General features: G+C 34.5%; 1 protein-coding gene across 1 annotated transcript in view; it reads right to left on the reverse strand.

Moving 5' to 3' along the window:
- Positions 1–1,148: 1,148 nt before the first annotated feature.
- The window catches only part of IFT80 (intraflagellar transport 80), a gene marked incomplete at its 5' end in the record, with an annotated part of 19,028 nt that continues 1,618 nt past the window's right edge, over positions 1,149–18,558 (reverse strand). Inside the window, 11 exons of the mRNA XM_010014627.1 lie at positions 1,149–1,392; positions 4,115–4,238; positions 5,477–5,649; positions 5,747–5,836; positions 8,030–8,201; positions 8,958–9,105; positions 9,762–9,897; positions 10,650–10,714; positions 15,064–15,227; positions 16,552–16,626; positions 17,469–17,587. Coding sequence (XP_010012929.1) covers positions 1,279–1,392; positions 4,115–4,238; positions 5,477–5,649; positions 5,747–5,836; positions 8,030–8,201; positions 8,958–9,105; positions 9,762–9,897; positions 10,650–10,714; positions 15,064–15,227; positions 16,552–16,626; positions 17,469–17,587 — 1,380 coding nt within the window. The remainder of the gene's footprint in view (positions 1,393–4,114; positions 4,239–5,476; positions 5,650–5,746; positions 5,837–8,029; positions 8,202–8,957; positions 9,106–9,761; positions 9,898–10,649; positions 10,715–15,063; positions 15,228–16,551; positions 16,627–17,468; positions 17,588–18,558) is intronic.

Consider the following 18,558-nt stretch of genomic DNA (forward strand, 5'->3'; position numbering starts at 1 on the left):
GCAAGTCAATGGCAGGTGAAGGTGTTCGCTTTGCCATGTGTCAGTACACCAGAATACTGAGGAGCTTCAGATGAGCTACATCAAAAATATTGTTTTATTTAGCAGTCAGATAAATCGATGGAGAACACCTAATGCATCATGTATTAGATACATTTTTTAAAAAAACTTTGTTTTTATTAAGAATTTTATGAACTATGAAAAAGTGTCATATAACAATTCAGAAACCAGAAAAATATTGACAGATATACAGATATTTAACATTTTGATGGCAACATTTGAAAAGATACAATGTCAGTTATGAAAAACCTGCTCACATATTTGCAATCATAAAATCATAGAATAGTTAGGCAAAGGGCTTCTGCAAAGAACATGTAAGATATGCAGCCACCTTCATATGTAAATCAAAAATATATCTTGTTGAAATAACACAAATGTAAAACCTGTTTTTTCAAACCAAGCGCTTTGGGTAGAAAAAGTACATGGAAAGCTCTTCCTTATTTGAAATCCGTATAACACGTGAACCTTGAGGAAGCTCCCAATAACACTGCCGATTATATGTGTTGGACATTACAAAACCAATCAACAAATCAACAATGCTGTTTGTTACTTCAGACAACATTCAAAGCACATTCCATAGTATTTTAAACAATTTATCTCAGAAAATACCATTTATTGGTAGTTTACTAGTGACAAGCTTTAGTTGCTGAAGTAATCAAAAATCCTCTATTAAAGAACTTGCTTGTACATACTAGCAGAAATATGTATTACCCCAACTGTGAGTGAAATATTTTTTTGTACTTTATAGGTGCAAGCTCTTTTAATTTTCAACACTTACAGCTTGCTGATTTTATTTTGGGGCAATTTAAACAAGTCTTTTCAGAGGTCCCTGAGGTTGCAGAAATAACCAAACTACCAAACTATGTGCTTAGAAGGGAAAATAGGTATTTGAATTAGAGGCAACCAAGGTTAAATAATTATAATGACAATTAAATTCAAAAGTCACTAACAGAAAGACAGTCAATTTCCCTTTTTTCTCATACACGTATTGTGGACTACAGTGTAGCTACTCACTAGGGCTAGGGCATCAGAACATAAAACCAGCTCAAAATGAGACTGTAGTAAGTAAATAATTCTGCCTGCCTTCCAACAATTAACAAGACCTGCACTGATTCTCACTCCTGTTCCCCACAAAATGTTTGTTGTGGCTTTTTAATGTTTATGAAAATATGCCAGTACAAAATATTCAAGAAGCACTTATGAAGGTGACCAAAAGGACAGTTATTGCTGTACAGTTACACTAGCTCTCACCGCGGGACTGGCTGCTGCTCGTTCTCTTTCTTTAGCAATTTCCATCTCTATTTTGGCTTTGATTTTATTCCAATCAACTTCCAGCTGTAAGAACAGAAAAGCAAGTATGCAGAGGTCAATTAACATACATAGAGAGGTCAAACATATATTGACTGGACAATTTTAAGCTACAATGACAAAGTAACTGTATGAATCATATAGTTCTTCACATGTAAGTGACAACTTATACTAATGGATGTTAATGTATGAAGGCACAGCTAAGTTCTAACAAACTGAATTTAACACCTTTAAAATAAAACAAGCTTGACATACTTGAACAAATACTAATACATCTCATTGTGTCTGGAAAAAAGCCCCTCCATTAAAATGCAAAAATAACTTGGATCAACTTGCAGCTAATTTAAATATAATGACATCTGTGTCCTATTACTGAGGATATAGCCTTTTATCAATAATACATGCAGCGGTGTCTTTTGACTGCACGTGAAGTCCACCAAGTAAACTGATAGCATATTACACTAGTTATCTGATATAACAGAAATCAGATTTCTGCTTTAAATTTGTCTTCTACATCAATAAATGCTTTTGCTGTACCTTGGCATTTCTCCAGCTGCAGCAAATTGCCATCTTCTGACTGTATTATATTTCAGTGAAACTTCAGACAATAGATACAGTACAGTATCTCTGGTACGGTGGGGTACAACAGTTATCTTTCTTTCCAAAAATGCTTGACAAGAATGGATCATAGTGCATTTGATGACTATGAAAACATGTCCAAAAACTAGGCAAAAATGTAATTGCAAAGTTCAGTTTCATTGCTGGAGACTTAAGACTGTCAAAGATAGGACGAGAAAAGAATCTCACTGCTGCACAGGGAATTTTCAGAGTAGTTGTTACACTGTTAACTAAGTCATGAAATAACAGGGAAGATTCTCTATGAGGAAAGATGTAAGTGCAATCCCCACATTCTCACGTGAAAAGGTCAATTCAGGATGCATTTACTGGGTCCAGGTGCTTTGGATCTGGTGACTGAAATCTTTATGGCACGCTAAAAATGTATGCGTTTGCTTTAACAGATGTCACAGATGCTGAACATACCACATATAAGGCTAATTCTGCCATCTAGCCCCGAGAGCTACTTGCCAGTGAAGCCAACAACCCCTACCAGTGATGTCTAGCAACTGCCAAGATATGGATTCTCAGTATACAAATTACTCATAAAACTTCATATACAAAGATGTGAGATATAACAATGAAGCACATTGTTTAGATTCTGTATCTGACTGCAGGTCAGTGCTTTCAGCTGCAGTACAGAAATGAGGTAAAAACCCCTTACTTAAGCCTCAAGGAGCTTTAGGTGGTGCAAGGAAAATTGAGACCTTTTTTCCCTGAGAAGGAAATGCAGCACCAAGTCTTGCTTTTCTCTTCAATGTCCTTAACATTTCCTTCTACTTTTGGTATATGAGTCTGACAGGCTGCATTAAGAATTTAGTTACCACCAAGAGCTTTAAAATCCACTTCATTAAGCAGGTCACCACCTGGTTTCAGATCCAGACAACAAGACCTCCAAGAACTTGGATCCAGGAACCTTCTGCAGTTTGATACCAAGTTTCAAGACTGAGTGTGAGATGAAACAAGCTCCACTGCTCACGCTTTGTCACTGACAAGGTGTTATTGCTTAGGAAACCTTCCAGAAACTACGGCTTTCTTGATGATTTCAAGATAAGGCAGTATGATCTAAAAAGTCTCTTTCAGAAGCGTCAGTGGATTAACATGATTTTTGGTCAATACTGGATTTGAAGTACGTAGAAGACATACTTCTGGCATAGCAGTCAAAACTCCTGCATGGTAAGAGTTCTTGCAATTTGTACTGTTATTTTCCTGTATTTTCTAGAAGAATGGTTCACTGCAGAGCTAGATATTGTGCAGACTTTTATTCTTGTTTAGGAAATGATTTACATTAAAAATTAAGCTTTATTGAAAGTGTAATAGGCATTGTCCAATTCAACAATCTCAGCTAACAGCTCGGATGTATTTCCTCATTCATCAGCTGGATGAAAAGATCTGACACTGTCAAAGTACACATCTCTCTTCATTAGCTTCACCCTAAGAACACTTAGCAACAGAGCAAGGGGAAGAGCAGGAAGGATGTAAGGCCTGCCCAATGGAATTACTGTCTAAGGTACACATGCAGATGACTCTCATAAAGGAAATGTGCAGAAGTACTCTAGTGGAATCTAAGCTACTTCTGTCTTATGAACTATTAAGATCTGTCCTCAGTCTTTAAGATCTGTGAAATGCTAATAAATGAAAATGACCTACTGATGATGGAGATGGTTTCCAGAGATTGGATGAAACTGTATAGTTAGCTACTTTTCATACTTGGCAGAACAATTCATAGCTCACTCTTAATATATATATGGATACCTTCAAAGTTTGTTTTTGCTGCTATACATAAAATTACGTTAAAATTTTGAAGACGTTTTAGAGGTACACATTCAACCTCCCTGTCTACTTCCCTGTTCACAGGAAACAACTGTGCCTTCGTTTGTATAATTCTTGCCTGATACTAACTATATACATTCCATATTTGTGCCTTCAAGTAAAATACATGCACAACTAATACTAGCCAAATAGCCTCATATCAAGCGATGGACTTGTAGTCAGATGTAAAATCTTAAGATTTGTGCCCACATTTGAACCAAGATAAAAAAAAAAAGTCTGAGCAATTTCCCCTACTGTCCCAAACTAGCTACAAAGAACAGGCTGACCTAAAGCTGCAAGAATAATTCTGAGGAATACTTACACCTTCCGCATATTGCAAAAATCTTTTGTTTGTTTCTTTTCTACCAAAGTCCTCTAGGAACTTTTGTCGATAAGCCAGCACTGTGTCGACATGTGTCTTGTGCTTTACTGCTAGTTCTAGGGCCCTGGAATAAAAGAGAAATGGGCTTGTCAGGCTATATAAATGCTCTGGCACAACTATAATCACCATGGTTTTGCAAAACAATATGCTGAAAAGTGTTTGGGCTGCAGGCAAAGATTCCTAATCTATAGTGTCAAGCAGTTTTACCTAACTATCAGTCACAGGAGATTAAAAGTAGCCAGTGAAGGAGACCGTCTACTTTAAGATGCATACTATGAAAAATGGCTAGCAACTATTTCTGTTGACAACCTCATCATATCATTAAGAGTTTGACAATAGGAGTCTCTTTAGTTCAAGAAAATAAACCAGAATGGTTAGAGTTCAGCACTCTCAATATAAAGGGGCAAAAGTTGTAATTTTTAATAACTTCATTACAGTCAGGAATCGCTTCTGAAGTGTCACAGTACACATCTATGGTGTATGCTACACAGCATTTATGAATATTCTATAAGCAGTAAAGACTAGTTATTGGATTAGTATAACTGATCACTCCCCCCGCCATGTTTTGTTCTCAACGGCGTAAGGAATACTTAGTGTGAGGCACCCCTGTCTAGGGCAGGGGGGTTGGAACTAGATGAACTTAAGGTCCTTTCCAACTCTAACCATTCTGTGATTCATTCTAAGATTCTATGATATACACAGTTTTTACATGACACATATTAGGCAACATAATAAAAAAACCAGTTATGTAGGAGAAAAGAAAAACTTTTTGCCCACAAAGATAAGAATATAATAGCAGAGAAATTAGTAGTAAATGGCCTCAGAAGATTCTGTTAGAAAACGTGGGGTTTTGTTTAAAGGAGAAATTCCTACTTTGTTTTCTCAGGCCTAATACACATTTCATCCACCTACACAGTGCTGGGAGTCTGAATAGCCACATATCTATTTTTAGCAACAAGACTTTTCAAAATAGCCTTAATTCTTTGAGGGTCACATACAGTTTGAGGTATCACTAAAGACTTTTCTGTGTTAACAATAATGAAAAAGCAAAATGTTATTTAAAAATGCTTCCAAACATATTTTGGACTTCAATCACAGAATACTTGTATCTTCTAAATATGATGAAAAGTTACTTCATTGGTTATTATCAGCATTTGATTTAATTTATCTTTTTACAGCTCTGGGCAATCACAGATAAGAAATTAGTCAGCTAAGTACCTGCAATAAAGCAAGTGTCTTGAATAATTTACAGTTACCTCAGTAAGACTGCTTATAAACATACTGTGTTTGAAGAAATACTACCTATCCCAATTGTAAAGATTAATGTTGACTTGAATAGCTTGATAAATAAGGCCTGTCTGAAGAAGCAGGGTTTCAGCTTCTTGGGTGTTTCCACTGAAGAGCAGCATATGAGCCATCCTTGACTCTTTTGATGGAAGATCTTTGATGGAATTGATATACTGAACTTTGTCAATCTGTTAATGAGAGGTACAATACTTTAATAAGGGAAAATAATTATTAAAACCAGGTTTTCAACAATTTAACTGGAAATAAATAAGTCTCTTTTCTTACCTTACCAATTGATGCATAGGCGATTTCTGCTGTAGCCATCTCTTTGTTGGCAACTGCCATAGCAGCTAAACATGTCCACAGAGTTTGATCCTGGAATTTTAAAAGAAATGCAACTCCTAAAACTTAAAATATTTATTATTGACTTCTCACAGGAAGTATATGAGTCCTGACAATAACTTGTAACAATACAACATTTCTTTGTGTGACATTTTTAGCATCGTGGTCTAAGCCTCTTCTTAGAAAGTCACTACTTAATTATTTGTCAGAACTCCTTCATCATAAAAGCATTGATGTTGTGAGCAGCTGAGACTGACGGTGGCTGAATGAATCCTTAGCTTTTAGCATCTCAGCCAGTAACGAACTCTTGCATAGTTATCACTTTATCACCTCATCATTGGTTTCCCTGTCACTACTTGTGGAACTATGCTGGTTCAAAGCACTGGTTGTAGTTAGAAAAATTATTTTAACCTGGCTAACCATGGATGCTGATAATAACTTATAATAAACATGCTATAAATGAAAGAGAAAAGAAAATAATTACTTAACTGTAGAGCAATTAACCTGATGAGGTTGTAAGAGCTTCAGAAGTTCTGACTCCTTTGCTATTTTCAGTACATTTTATGTTTAGAATTAAGAATTAGGAAAAATCAGTAATAATGATAATATTACAACCTTGATATCTATTTTAATGAATTTTGCCTTCCCCTGCCCTGTGTACCTCAAGTAAACCCCACTAACCCAGAAAAACATTTGGGAAGATCCTGACATTTTGATACCTTCCCTTTTCAAGTCTGACAACATTCTGAGAAAGATATACTACTAAAACATATTAGTTAATAAGGTTTAAGCTACCACATCTGAAAACTCTAGTTCAGACAGGAAAACTATAACTTTGATTGCACTTGTTACTCCACATGCCCTCGAGGAAGTGGTTAATATTTTTGTTAAATATGTACAATAACAAATTTGAAAATAAATACTTTTTGCAATGTGAATCGGCTTTTAGAGGCAGCATAGGATTACTATTGATTTAAATCAGAATGAACAGCTACATAGAGTATGCTCTAAAAACATACTCCTATGCCCTATCTCACAATCACTTTTGTATGAAACAAAATGTTTAAGACCCACTGAAGCCAATGACATACAGTAATTTAGCCTAAGGCTGTGGTTTCACTATCACCACCTCTGCGTGTGCTCCTACTCTGGCCATGTGTTTCTACTCTTTACCATGATTCAGGATAAAATAAACCTTCCTGCTCGTAGCCTGTAATTTGGCACAATTAACGTTGTTCAGAGAATCAAATGCTCATAAAATCTTCATCATGTTTCTCTTCCCACTTCCCTACTATTTACAAAATTAGGTAGTAAAGTGCTGAAAGTTCAGCCTTACCAAGTTTCTAGAAGTTTTTCACTAACAAGTCTTGCTATTCCCTCTTTCCTCAGAAACATGGTCTGTTTTCTTGTTACTTATTGGAAATACTTGAACTGTATATTGCCACCTGATACAGACATTTTATTTTTAAAGATGATGCATTTAGATAACTCAAAAAAGTTAACATAATGCTGTAGCTGAAATTTGAAATCCCAGTACCCACTGCCCAATACTGGAATAAAACCCTATTTTGAGTAGCTCTCAAAATAAAAATCATTATACAACCCAAGCTATTGGTATCTGCATTGATTTAATAATGCAAATACAAAAATATATGAAATACACATTTAAGGTCATGATAATCACATAGAAGTGTTAAACTCTTTTCTAGAAGTAAAGGGGGGAAAGGAAGCAGGGCTGTGAGGGGATTTTTTGTTTGTCTGTTTAAAAGACTGCCAGACTCACCTCATCTGTTGCTGTTGCCTAAATACATACAAAAGCAAGCAAAGGAAAACAAAACAAAACCAAGTGAAATAAAAATAAGAAAAAATACAAGGCAACTGTGGAGATGCAGATAATTTTTAATCAGTTATATTAAAGCCTAGTCCTGAAAACTTAAGCTTATTACTAACTTCTCTGTGTACCTGTATTCAATCAATCTGGACTCTGCTGTGCATAAAAATAAGAATTTTTATTATGTATAGTGAAAATTGCAAGATTATGTTATATTACAAATATATGAAAAATATATGATTTTTCATCACCAGCTCCCAAATAATCAGCAACAGAGCACAAGAATGGAAATGAGATTTGACATCTGCTATGCAATTATCATTATTGAAGTAATACTTGAAAACAAAAATATTACAGTGAAATTATATCTGAACATTCCAAATAATTAGGATTACCTTTGCAAAGCGACACAGTCTAACAGCATCTTCCCATTTAGAACTACTAACATATTCATGAAGAATCGCAGGATAAGGTGAAATATTAAGGTGAATAAGTGAACCATCTGCTCTTCTAATTGTTATTAGATTTCCTATAAAATGCACAATCTGGGGATTTTTGCTAAATTCACTGCGTAGAGAAAGAAAGGTAAATAAACATTCACTTCTTTGTTTTGAAAATAACATTAAGAATTTAAAGAAATCTTTGTTTCAAAATTACAACATGATTATACTTCATTTTCAGAGTATATAAGAATGTAACCACCCAGTTATTCAACCAGTTAAATCCAACAGGTAGTTGTAATGTTTACTAAAAATAAAATTAGAGTTAACCACATTCAATGGCTGTAAGGCAAATGCAAACTGGGTACATGTGCAAAAATTTTCAAATACATTTTTCAGTAAAAAAATATTTGGGCTCTCATAACTCTTAGGAGAAGATAATTAATTCAGGTATTCTTCATAAAGAATTTCACAATGCATATAGGCTAAAGTAAACATGTAAAGTAAACATGCTGAGCTGGAAATAATATTATCTGTGACCCAGTACCTCCATACTTTTAAGTTCCAACAGATATTTTAAACAAATTTTTTTTTGCAAACTACTAAAGTAATATTTCACGAGACATGACTAATTTTGCTTTTGCATCAAGATGCTATTCTACTCTTAAACTGCCCATCATCATTTCAACTCCAAACTTTATTATATACCTTTTAAAACAGTTTTTCCTCATTTCCTAATCAAGAAGTAGTAATATAAAAAGAATTTTAAAAGTTGCAACCCTGGTTTCTACTTTAACTGCCAAAATTAACAAAATTTTTTAAAGAATGAGTAAACAAGTTAAAATACATACTACTACAGTTTTGATCAAAAAGGATATATTACCTTGCCTCATTTTCATACAGAGTTTTTGGCAAAAGATCTTTATCTACATAGACTGTGTTGGGGTAGTACCAGACTGTAAAACGGGTATCTTGAATCCCACAAAGAATATTAGACGTGTCATTCCAAGCCAAAGTTTGAACCATCGTCCCTTAATTCAAAGATAACAGAATAATATGCATTTCCACAAGAAAATTCGAAACAAAGGTACACTTCTCCCACTGTAGTAAAAGGATAACTATTGGTTGTTCTTAGTTCCTTTTATAAGGACTGTTTCTCACCACCTGGTTTGTAAGGGAACCTCTTACAAACCTTCAGCCAAATTCACTTCTCTCTTTCTGAAAATTCTTTTCATAATAATGTTTTTTGCACTTAATTTTAGGACTGGAAATAAAAATTAACTCAATGGTCGGACTGCACCTTTGCACTTAGCGGATCACACATTTGTCTACAGCATTTCAACTTTTGATTAAAAATATTATGAACTTAAAGGGTTTTGCATTTGCAAGAAAAATGACTGAAAGATTCTGTATTGAATAATTCTGAGGAATACATCCTTTTCCCATATCCTCTTAGCTGCTTGCTATGGAATGTAATAAGCAATACTTTACATTAACTGATACAAAAATTATCAGAATTTAGATGAAATGTACTAAAGTGGTTTCTATCAATATCTTATGAAAGCCACAGGACTATTTCTAATGTTTCTTCAAGTCCAGTTTCACTATTAAGATCAAAATTTTGTCTCCTGTACTAGATAAAAGTCTATTTTCCTGACAGCATGTAGTTACTTTGAACTTTTCTTACCTATTTTGACAATCTTCTGTTCTTTTCCAAACCGTTTAACTGAAGTAATGTAAAGATCTCTGTTCTTATCAATAAAAGCTATTTTTCTTTCACTTGTAAGTCCTTTCTGGTCTAAAGCTATCTCCACAATTTCTGTCTGAAAAGAAAAAGAAAATACCTCGTATCAAGCATGTGATATTCAAACAAATGAATGCTTTACTAAAAACCAAGGCACAAAACTCTTGAAAAACTGGACCATGAAGACACTCTATGTGTCTTCTATATTGAATGAAGCATTCTATAAATCGAATTTCATGCAGATTAAACCAAAACTGCAACAGAGTTAGCAGTTTAGGAATTTACTACAAAACTACAGAAATACACGTGGCATTCTCAAAGCAAAAGCTGCCTGAAAGATGCTTCCTCTCTCCAAAAAATGCTGACTAATTTTGCTTTTGTTGTACAGCAGGAGTGAAGAAAAGTAAAATGCAGTTAAGGCAATTACTTTTTTTAAGTAAAACCAGTAAAAGCTCAGACTGAAGACAGACATCCCTGATGTTCTTTTTCTTTTTTTCAGTGTTGACAACAGGTTGGCACTAATAAAAGTTGCTTTGGAGCACATGCAAAGGAAAGTCAATTGATCAGTTTTAGTGCATAACAAAACAATTCACCTGTAGTTTCAAACTCGTATGTGCATGGGAAACACACGCACGTATGTCCCTTTGTACATCAACACTGCGTAGATATCTGATTTTTGTTACTATATAAGAGTCAGCTAGAGCTGACATGCTCCTTTCTATTCAGACTGTAAACCTTTAATAGCTCATTAGACCCATTATTGGGGAAATCCACTACTGATTCTTAATTTCAAAGTATAATTAAGAAGACACATTATATCCTTCATCTTACCTTATGAGTTAGAGGCTTTCCATCACCCAGTGGCTTTCCAGATAAAGCTTCAAATATGTAAATAACTGAAGAAAAAAAATTATATGGTTTATTAGTTAAAAACAACAGTTAATAGATTTTTTTCAAGCAGTTCTGTTCCTTTACAGAGCATCATTTACTGCAAGTGTGTGCTAGATCTCCCAGTGACTTTCATACTCTGGTGAAAAAAGAATCTTAATTTGGGGAAAATGTAACCATCATAGTCTGCTGAGCTTAGGAAAAGTCTCATTTTGCAATCAGAGTGATCTGAGAAAACCCTCAAAAATCATTATTTTCAGAGCACTGATAGCCATTGAAATACGATATCATGGACTGAAAGAATTGAGAAAACTAAAGTTTTACTTCCAATCACAGCTCAAATGGTTATTTACAGAAATGACACTAAGTTCTATCTGATGCAAGTCTTTACTCTGCATTCTGAATAAATCAAGGTTACCAAGGCTATCTGATAGATTTACTCAATCTTAACCCACAAATTTGCTGAGCATTTAAGTTTAGGAAGCAATACCATTGACTGATATATTTTCTTAAAGGAATTAGAATCAAATATATAGAAAGCTGTCCTTTGAACTACTGAGTAAAACTTTCTTCAGAAGTATTCTGTATTTTGTTAATAATCTGTTCTATTTTTAATACAGTGGTCCGTAGGCATATTTTCTTCAGGGTAGTTTAGAGTTTCTGCTTGTCATTAATACATTTATAACTGGCTTCCTCAAAAAGTAACTACTTCGCCAAGATATACTTGAATTTTATTATTTTGATTTTGCATCTGTTTCACTCTCTCCCTGTACCACCCTCAGAAAAAAAATATTCTCAACACCCCCAAAACCAACATCATCTGTATTTCTGGGATATCCAGTGAAGACCCAAATTTGCAACTTGTCTAAAAATAGTTTCTCTTTGTTTCTGTCTATATGTATACATACACACGCATGTGTGATGCACACACATCCATACATACTTTATATATAGTCTGTGAATAATATACACACAAATACAGACAGATGTAGGTAGAGTATTCAAATCTAGAGAAAACAGTATCATTATAAGGAACATCAGCTGTAACTTAAAGTACATGATTCCATGTTAGTTTCTGGAAAACACTGATGTGACAGAAACATTTCAGCTTTTCAATAACACATCTCACCTGTGGTTTCAACACATTACCTGTAAGTATACAATATAGGATGAATATACACCATCATTCCAAAGGATGGCGATGTTAACATGTTAATGCTGCTGTGCATGTCTTTCACTAGGATGCAGGATGTTGGTTTGAGGTCAGTGGTTATGTACGCAGAATTAAAAAAACAAACAACAAACCAACAAAACCCAACAAACTTGTAAGAGCAGGTGTTCAGAAAGCATTGGCTGAGTTTGCAGAGGAGAAAAAGAAAGGGTTTTGCACATGTGCTGGTCTTGGCAGCAGGCTAAATATATGACAGAAAACTAGTTGTTCCTGAGAAGTGTTATTTTTCTCACTTTTATGCATGGCTCCTGCATGAAATTTATTTTGCTCTAGGTATACAAGCCAATTTTACTGCTACTATACTAGCTGTAGGAAGTGAGATTAAAAGAGTTTTTAAAGAAAACCACTCTACTTAATTGACAAGTATAATTTTTCATTAATCTACAATGCTTATTAAGGTATTTCAGAAAATAAGTTTGGTCTCGGGTTTTGTTTTGGTTTTGTTTTGGTTCCCCCCCCAAAAAAAAGCTAGAAAAACTCCACATCATTTTACAATCATTTAGAACCTAAAATATATCTCTTTTACAAATGCATAAATTAAAAATATAAACAAAGGGCATTCTCTCACTTTGAACATCCAGAGAAAGAGATCAGCTACTGCGTGTCTTTAAACACACATTCTATCATCATGGAATAACCGCTCGTAGGGTCACCAGATCCCTTTTGAGAACTGTCTCACCTCCCTCTTCCAGCTTCATTAGAGACTGAAGGGCTGTAAGCGCAGAGGTACCAATCTTTTTTTTTTTAATAAAAGAGGAAAAATATCCAAGTAACAACACTGAAGCACAGCAAGTCATACATCTTTCTGTTTCGAGAGTAAATTAGCTTGTAGAAAGTTGCACGCCACAACGTGTAAACTGTTTCCTGTATCAACCTGAGCTATTATAGATACTTCTATAATGCAGTACATTATGCCCTCAAAATAGGGCAAAGGAAAAAAACACTTCTGCTGGGATGAGTTAAGAAGAATAAACACCCATAGACAAGCCAGGGTTTCCTTTGCCAAGAATCTTTTTGCCCATGTGCTGGCATATTATAAGGTATTTTACCACTACTAGTGGGGCTTGCATCTAAAAACCCCAAACCCCACCCCTACTCATTGCCTTGATGGAAGCTGCTGTCAACAGGACCATCTGGAGAGCTCATGTGGAAAACATAGCCAGAAACCCAGCCTCCTTAAATCATAGGTTTGGTGAAGATTAGCCTGTGTACAAAACTGGCTGACATGATTTTCAGGATGCTTGTAGGAATGGTTGGGAGATAGAGATGCCCTTCATTCTGTTCAGGAAAATGGGCAGGAGAAAGGGGCAAGCAAGTGAGTTTACCATCACAATCTTAAATATGCATGCATATAGACAGCAGTTAATACTTACGGATTATTTTTTTATATAACCTTAATTTATTTAAAATACTTCTATTGTTTTTATTCTGACTGCCTCAAGGTATCTGTATGACAATAAAACAAAGTCTCTGTATTATGTGTATTAAGTAATACACATATATATACTTCTGTAACACAGACACACACAGAGTATAAAAAGATCAGAAATAAAATACAGTTTATCACTTAACCTTTTTTTGGTAAACTATTGTGTTTGTTTCCTCAGTAATTTACAGTGAAATATGTTTTTGCTGATTGAAATCCATTCTAGTTATTACACAGCTTTTATATCTTGGTGCTTGAGGATAATATTTTTCTGAAGTAATTTTCCTTAAAAATAAAATACACATTACAATTATATTACTACTTCTAAACAGTGATTTTAAAAATAAACACTGCCTTTAAAAATAATTAAGAATAAAAGAAAGTATTCTCACACAAAAGACAAGGAGGTACAAGAAAAAAAAATTAAAGTTGCATGGAATAGCAAAAAAGCTTCATAACAAGAAAGTGAGAAAAATCCCACCTCATTTTTCTGTTGCTTGGGAAGGGATATTTTAATGGATTGTTAGAAAGGTTTTCTTCATTCACCAAATAGTTTACCTTGCAGGTTAAATGCTGAGAAAACAACTATGCAAATCAGTGCTAAGGGACCCTGCCAGGGTTCTTACTTTGTACTTCACACTGAAATGTTTCTTTCTATAGCAAAAAGAAGATAAATATCATGGTTCTTTGCTGCAAAACACTGTATTATAAAATTCTAAATGTTTAAAATCTAATCATTAAGTCTAGGATAGCAGTTATAGAGAGAGTTAGTGCCAGTAGGAACCACAGGCAGGAAGTTTTCACTGTTACACTCTGCAATAACAGCACCTCCCGCACACAGTTGTTCCCACCGGTAATCCCTTAATGGCCATATCGCAGGCGAAATACTGCAGCCCTGCACTGTCATATGTGTACAGCCTATAAACGGCACAGTTTGGGAGTCAAAAGTCATAGTGCCATGGGTTTTCCAGCAATGGAAGAGTCTGTGTCCCCCAGACACTTTAAACTGTTGCACTGGCAAACCTATGCATTTGCCTCAATGCATAGAGAGAAGGAAAAAAGCTGACTGACAAAAAGATATTCCTGTGCCACTCATTAATGCCAAAATTTACCTGAAGCTCATTTGACCATGTTGTGTTTTAGCATTATAGATGCCAAAACACAAAATTTAAGAACATAAAAATATTCAGGAACACAACACTGAAACAGAACATTGCAGACTACTAACTACTATGCATATCAGCTGCATATAGAACTTACATGCTGTAAAAATACAGCCCCCAAAAAAACTAAAGAACATCTGAAACCTAAATTAATCACAGTTAATGTATTGGAAGCTTCTAAGAGCAGGAGTCAAGCAGAAAAAGTTGCTGAAGTGCATCTTCAGAAAATCACAGAGAGTGAAAACCTACTGTTTTAAGTATTTACTCCAAATATTCCACTGTTCTTTGATGCATTACACACAACTGGAAGTTCAGAGACATGTGTCAATCATTCTCTAAGTTTTTTAATCACTGTTAAGCAAGACCCATCATTTAAATTCATTTTTATAACTATTATCTTTAATGTATAACATAAATTGTTTATGCTTCATGCTTTCTTTTTCAGCATAATTGTGCTAAGTAAAGTTACATGCGAAGATGCTGAAAACCTCATAATAATTATTAGCCAATGTGAAACTATTAGAACAGAGAACTTACCCTTTTCATCAGCTTTGTCTTTTACTGCTAGAGTATCATTACTCAGAGATACTGTCTGGGCATTTAAAATGTCTGTTCTCATTCCTGGATATTTTGGAGAGGAAATAAATCTTCCTTCATATGAATATAAGTAAAGTCCTCCACCATCTACAAGAAGAAAATGCCTACAAATAAAACCCCAACAAAAAAGTAAATCATTAAGTAATACAGAAGGGCATGATGACAGTTTCAGCAATTTCAAGGCAATTGTCTAATATTCTGTGATTATTTTGAGATAAAACTACATCATTTCTAAGCCTTACATTTCAAAGCTGATATACTGAAAGCTCTTTATGGAAGATTTCAGTTTTAATGTGAACATCATCTTTTTCCATGAGAAATACTTACTATCTGGAATCACTATGATCTTAACTGTTACAGATATTATGTAATCTAAATCTTCTAACTCCTGATGACAAAGCATACAGCTGCAGACAATACTCCCCAAACATAACCCCATGAGACAACACTCTTTGTGTGTGTATATGTAAGAAACAAATTTAATATTTACAGCTAGCTTTGAGATAGTATTACCTGTATTATTTTCTTCAGTATGTCTAGATTATAATGTAAAGCAAGTAGAAGACACTTCTAATGAATCACTGTTTGCACATGTATCTGTTGAGGCTGACTGGTTTTACCAAAACCATAGCTTCAATTCTGTGGATCATCTGCACTGAAGAATATACGCCATGTTTTCACATGTTTTCACAATTTACTTTTAATTGGCAGTGCAAAATTCCAAATCTAGAAATTGATCTTATTTACCTGTTCCCCACTGCAATATTTTTGCAGACTAAGACATAAGTGCTTGACTCAAAAACACAGTGGGCATTGTGCTGCACTTTGCTGAAATAGTAGTCCAACAATATTCGTCCATGAGAATTAATACTATAATAAAAACTCAAGGGTTTTTTTTATTTCTGCTCTTATTCTTAGTGCTTTGAAAGACTTTCTACAAAAGCAAACCTAAAGATCTCTTTGACAAATGATTTTCAGGAATTACAGACTGAAGTTTTCTTAAACTGAGAAAAAATAGTAATTTATTGCAAATATAAATACAAATATGCAAGAAAAATTAATTTTTATTTATATTTGGCACACCTGGCATGCTTTTAATAAAAACTGGAGACCAAAGATAATTTATATAAAATATATTCCAGCTAATAAAAGTAATATAGAACATAACCCCACTCCCAGATGTTAGCAAGTCAGAAGATCTACTTTCTTCTGTAAGTAAGGATACAAATATACATAACGTTTGAAAGATTCATTACCAACATCACAGACCTATGGCAAATATACCAGCTAAGCCTTTACACACTACTTAAAAATACCGTATACTTTTCCTCTATTTCTAATATTTCAGTATGTGCTTATGTTTATAGAGCAAAGTTTTAGGAAATGCACATGCACATCTTATAGTAAGCATTACAAGAATTTAGCTACCTTTCTGCTTGAAGAATCAAACTAACTGTTCCTTCCTTCAGGTCAAAGATCAGTGGTGTATTCCAGTTCTTTACACTGAAAAAATTAAATAAATCATCATTCATTAAAACCATTCATCTTCACATTTTATTGAAAATACAAAGTTGAATTTATTAAGTAAAACATACACATTTTAATCATCTAACATGCCTAAAAAGAGAAGTTTTCAAAAGGAAAGTAGCATTTGAGAAGCCAAGTAACACTGATTACTATGCAGAATGATCCAGTAACACTTCTGCTTTCATGTTTGCACTCCTTCACACTAGCAGTGGCTGACCTAGGAGTCTTTAGTAAACAGTAAAATCATACTTACAAATGTGTTTTTTAAATACTTCTGAATTGTGGTTCAACTCTCTTACAGTGATCTGGAGGTAGGATAGAGCCTCTCTTGCATGCCCTATTGTAGTCTGTGTTATTGTTTAGCATTAGGCATGTCACTGACTTTTAGGTCAGTGACTAAGGTAAGCACTTTTAGGAGTATAGTGTTCTTAAAACATGATGCAGGACTGAATCATTCCTATTCTGTTCCAAAATAATGTCATGCCAGAAACAATACCCAAAAAAAGGAGTCCCTAGACAGAGGCACAGACACATCCAGCCACCATTCGTGCTGCCTCTGCGTGAAAAGAAAGGCTGCCAAATTTTTGTAGCCAAATGAACAGGCACCCATAGCACCAGCAGGAAGCTGCAAGGGTGAGGTGAGGGCAGCTACACTCCAATACAGTTTGTTGTAGACGATGTTAGGTTCCATGGAGTATTTCAATTACTTAAAAATAAAAAATTAAAAAATCAACTACTGTACTTTAAATAACATTTCTGCTACTCCTTTCAACTGTTAGATAAACCTGGAGAAAACTTCATGAATTTATTTTACTTACGAAAACACGTAACACTGAAGAGAAGTTGAAACAACCAAATGCCCATAGTTTAAGGAAGCCTTAATAACTCTGTCACGGAATTCCAACAGATCTACTGCATCATTAATGACATTGTGCACCTAATAAAAAGAAAATTGTGGCTGAATAAAATGACAGTAACTGAAATGAAAACTAACTAGTGAAATACCATTTTCTTTTTTATTAGAAGTACATGCTGGTACTACCATGCCATTAGCAGAACATATCTCTGTTGGAACAGCCACTTTCACAGCAGTGGTGAAAACACAAAGATTATATAAACTCTGAATAAACAATGAAGAGCTGGATGGAGTTCCTTAAAAGAAAGCAGTAATTAATGTGTATTTGGAATACGTAAGGTATAAGCAGAGTACTGTACATGAGGTTAAGAAAACCATCTGAGATCAGGGAAGTGTGAAAGTTCCCATTTTAAGACTGAGGGTTCAGTTGCTGATTATCTAAACATTTGAAATATAATACTTCAGTGATCCCATCAAAACAATTCAGCAACATCCAAAACTTGGATAAAGATATGTTGTCTAGATTTTGAATAGCTCTAGTGCATGTTTTCATGCTACCACATTCTGAAGTAAAGGAAACTTAGGAGATGGCCTTGGTGAGCAGGCTGTGCCTTTGCCGTTACTGTGAAAATCTGCTCTAACAATGTTTCAAGAAAATTACAGTCTGCCTGTAATTGAGAAAGTTTTTTTAGCGCAAAGATTTTAGGCAGCTAAAATCTAAGGCGATACTGTATGACTGGGAGGTTTGTTGGTTGCTTATTTGGGGGTTTATTTTGTTGGGTTTGTGGTTGGAGTTTTTTTAAGATGTCACCATTCTGAGGGTGGTAGCTTCTTTTTCATTTTCTCCATTATGCAACCAATTGCAAAACAAGGACTGAACTCAATTATTATGAAAGCTTAGACACTATTTCCAAAGTCATATGAATTGCTATGTCCACTGCAGCAATATGTCCATAATTAACTTCGCTATTGTAGTACTCAGAAAAAAGGAATGCATCTAGAACATTTTTTGTAGGAAATATTTTCCTATATAAATATTTACAAATAAAAAT

This window comes from Nestor notabilis, unplaced genomic scaffold, assembly GCF_000696875.1.
Source record: "Nestor notabilis isolate BGI_N333 unplaced genomic scaffold, ASM69687v1 scaffold5635, whole genome shotgun sequence".
Classification (NCBI taxonomy): domain Eukaryota; kingdom Metazoa; phylum Chordata; class Aves; order Psittaciformes; family Psittacidae; genus Nestor; species Nestor notabilis.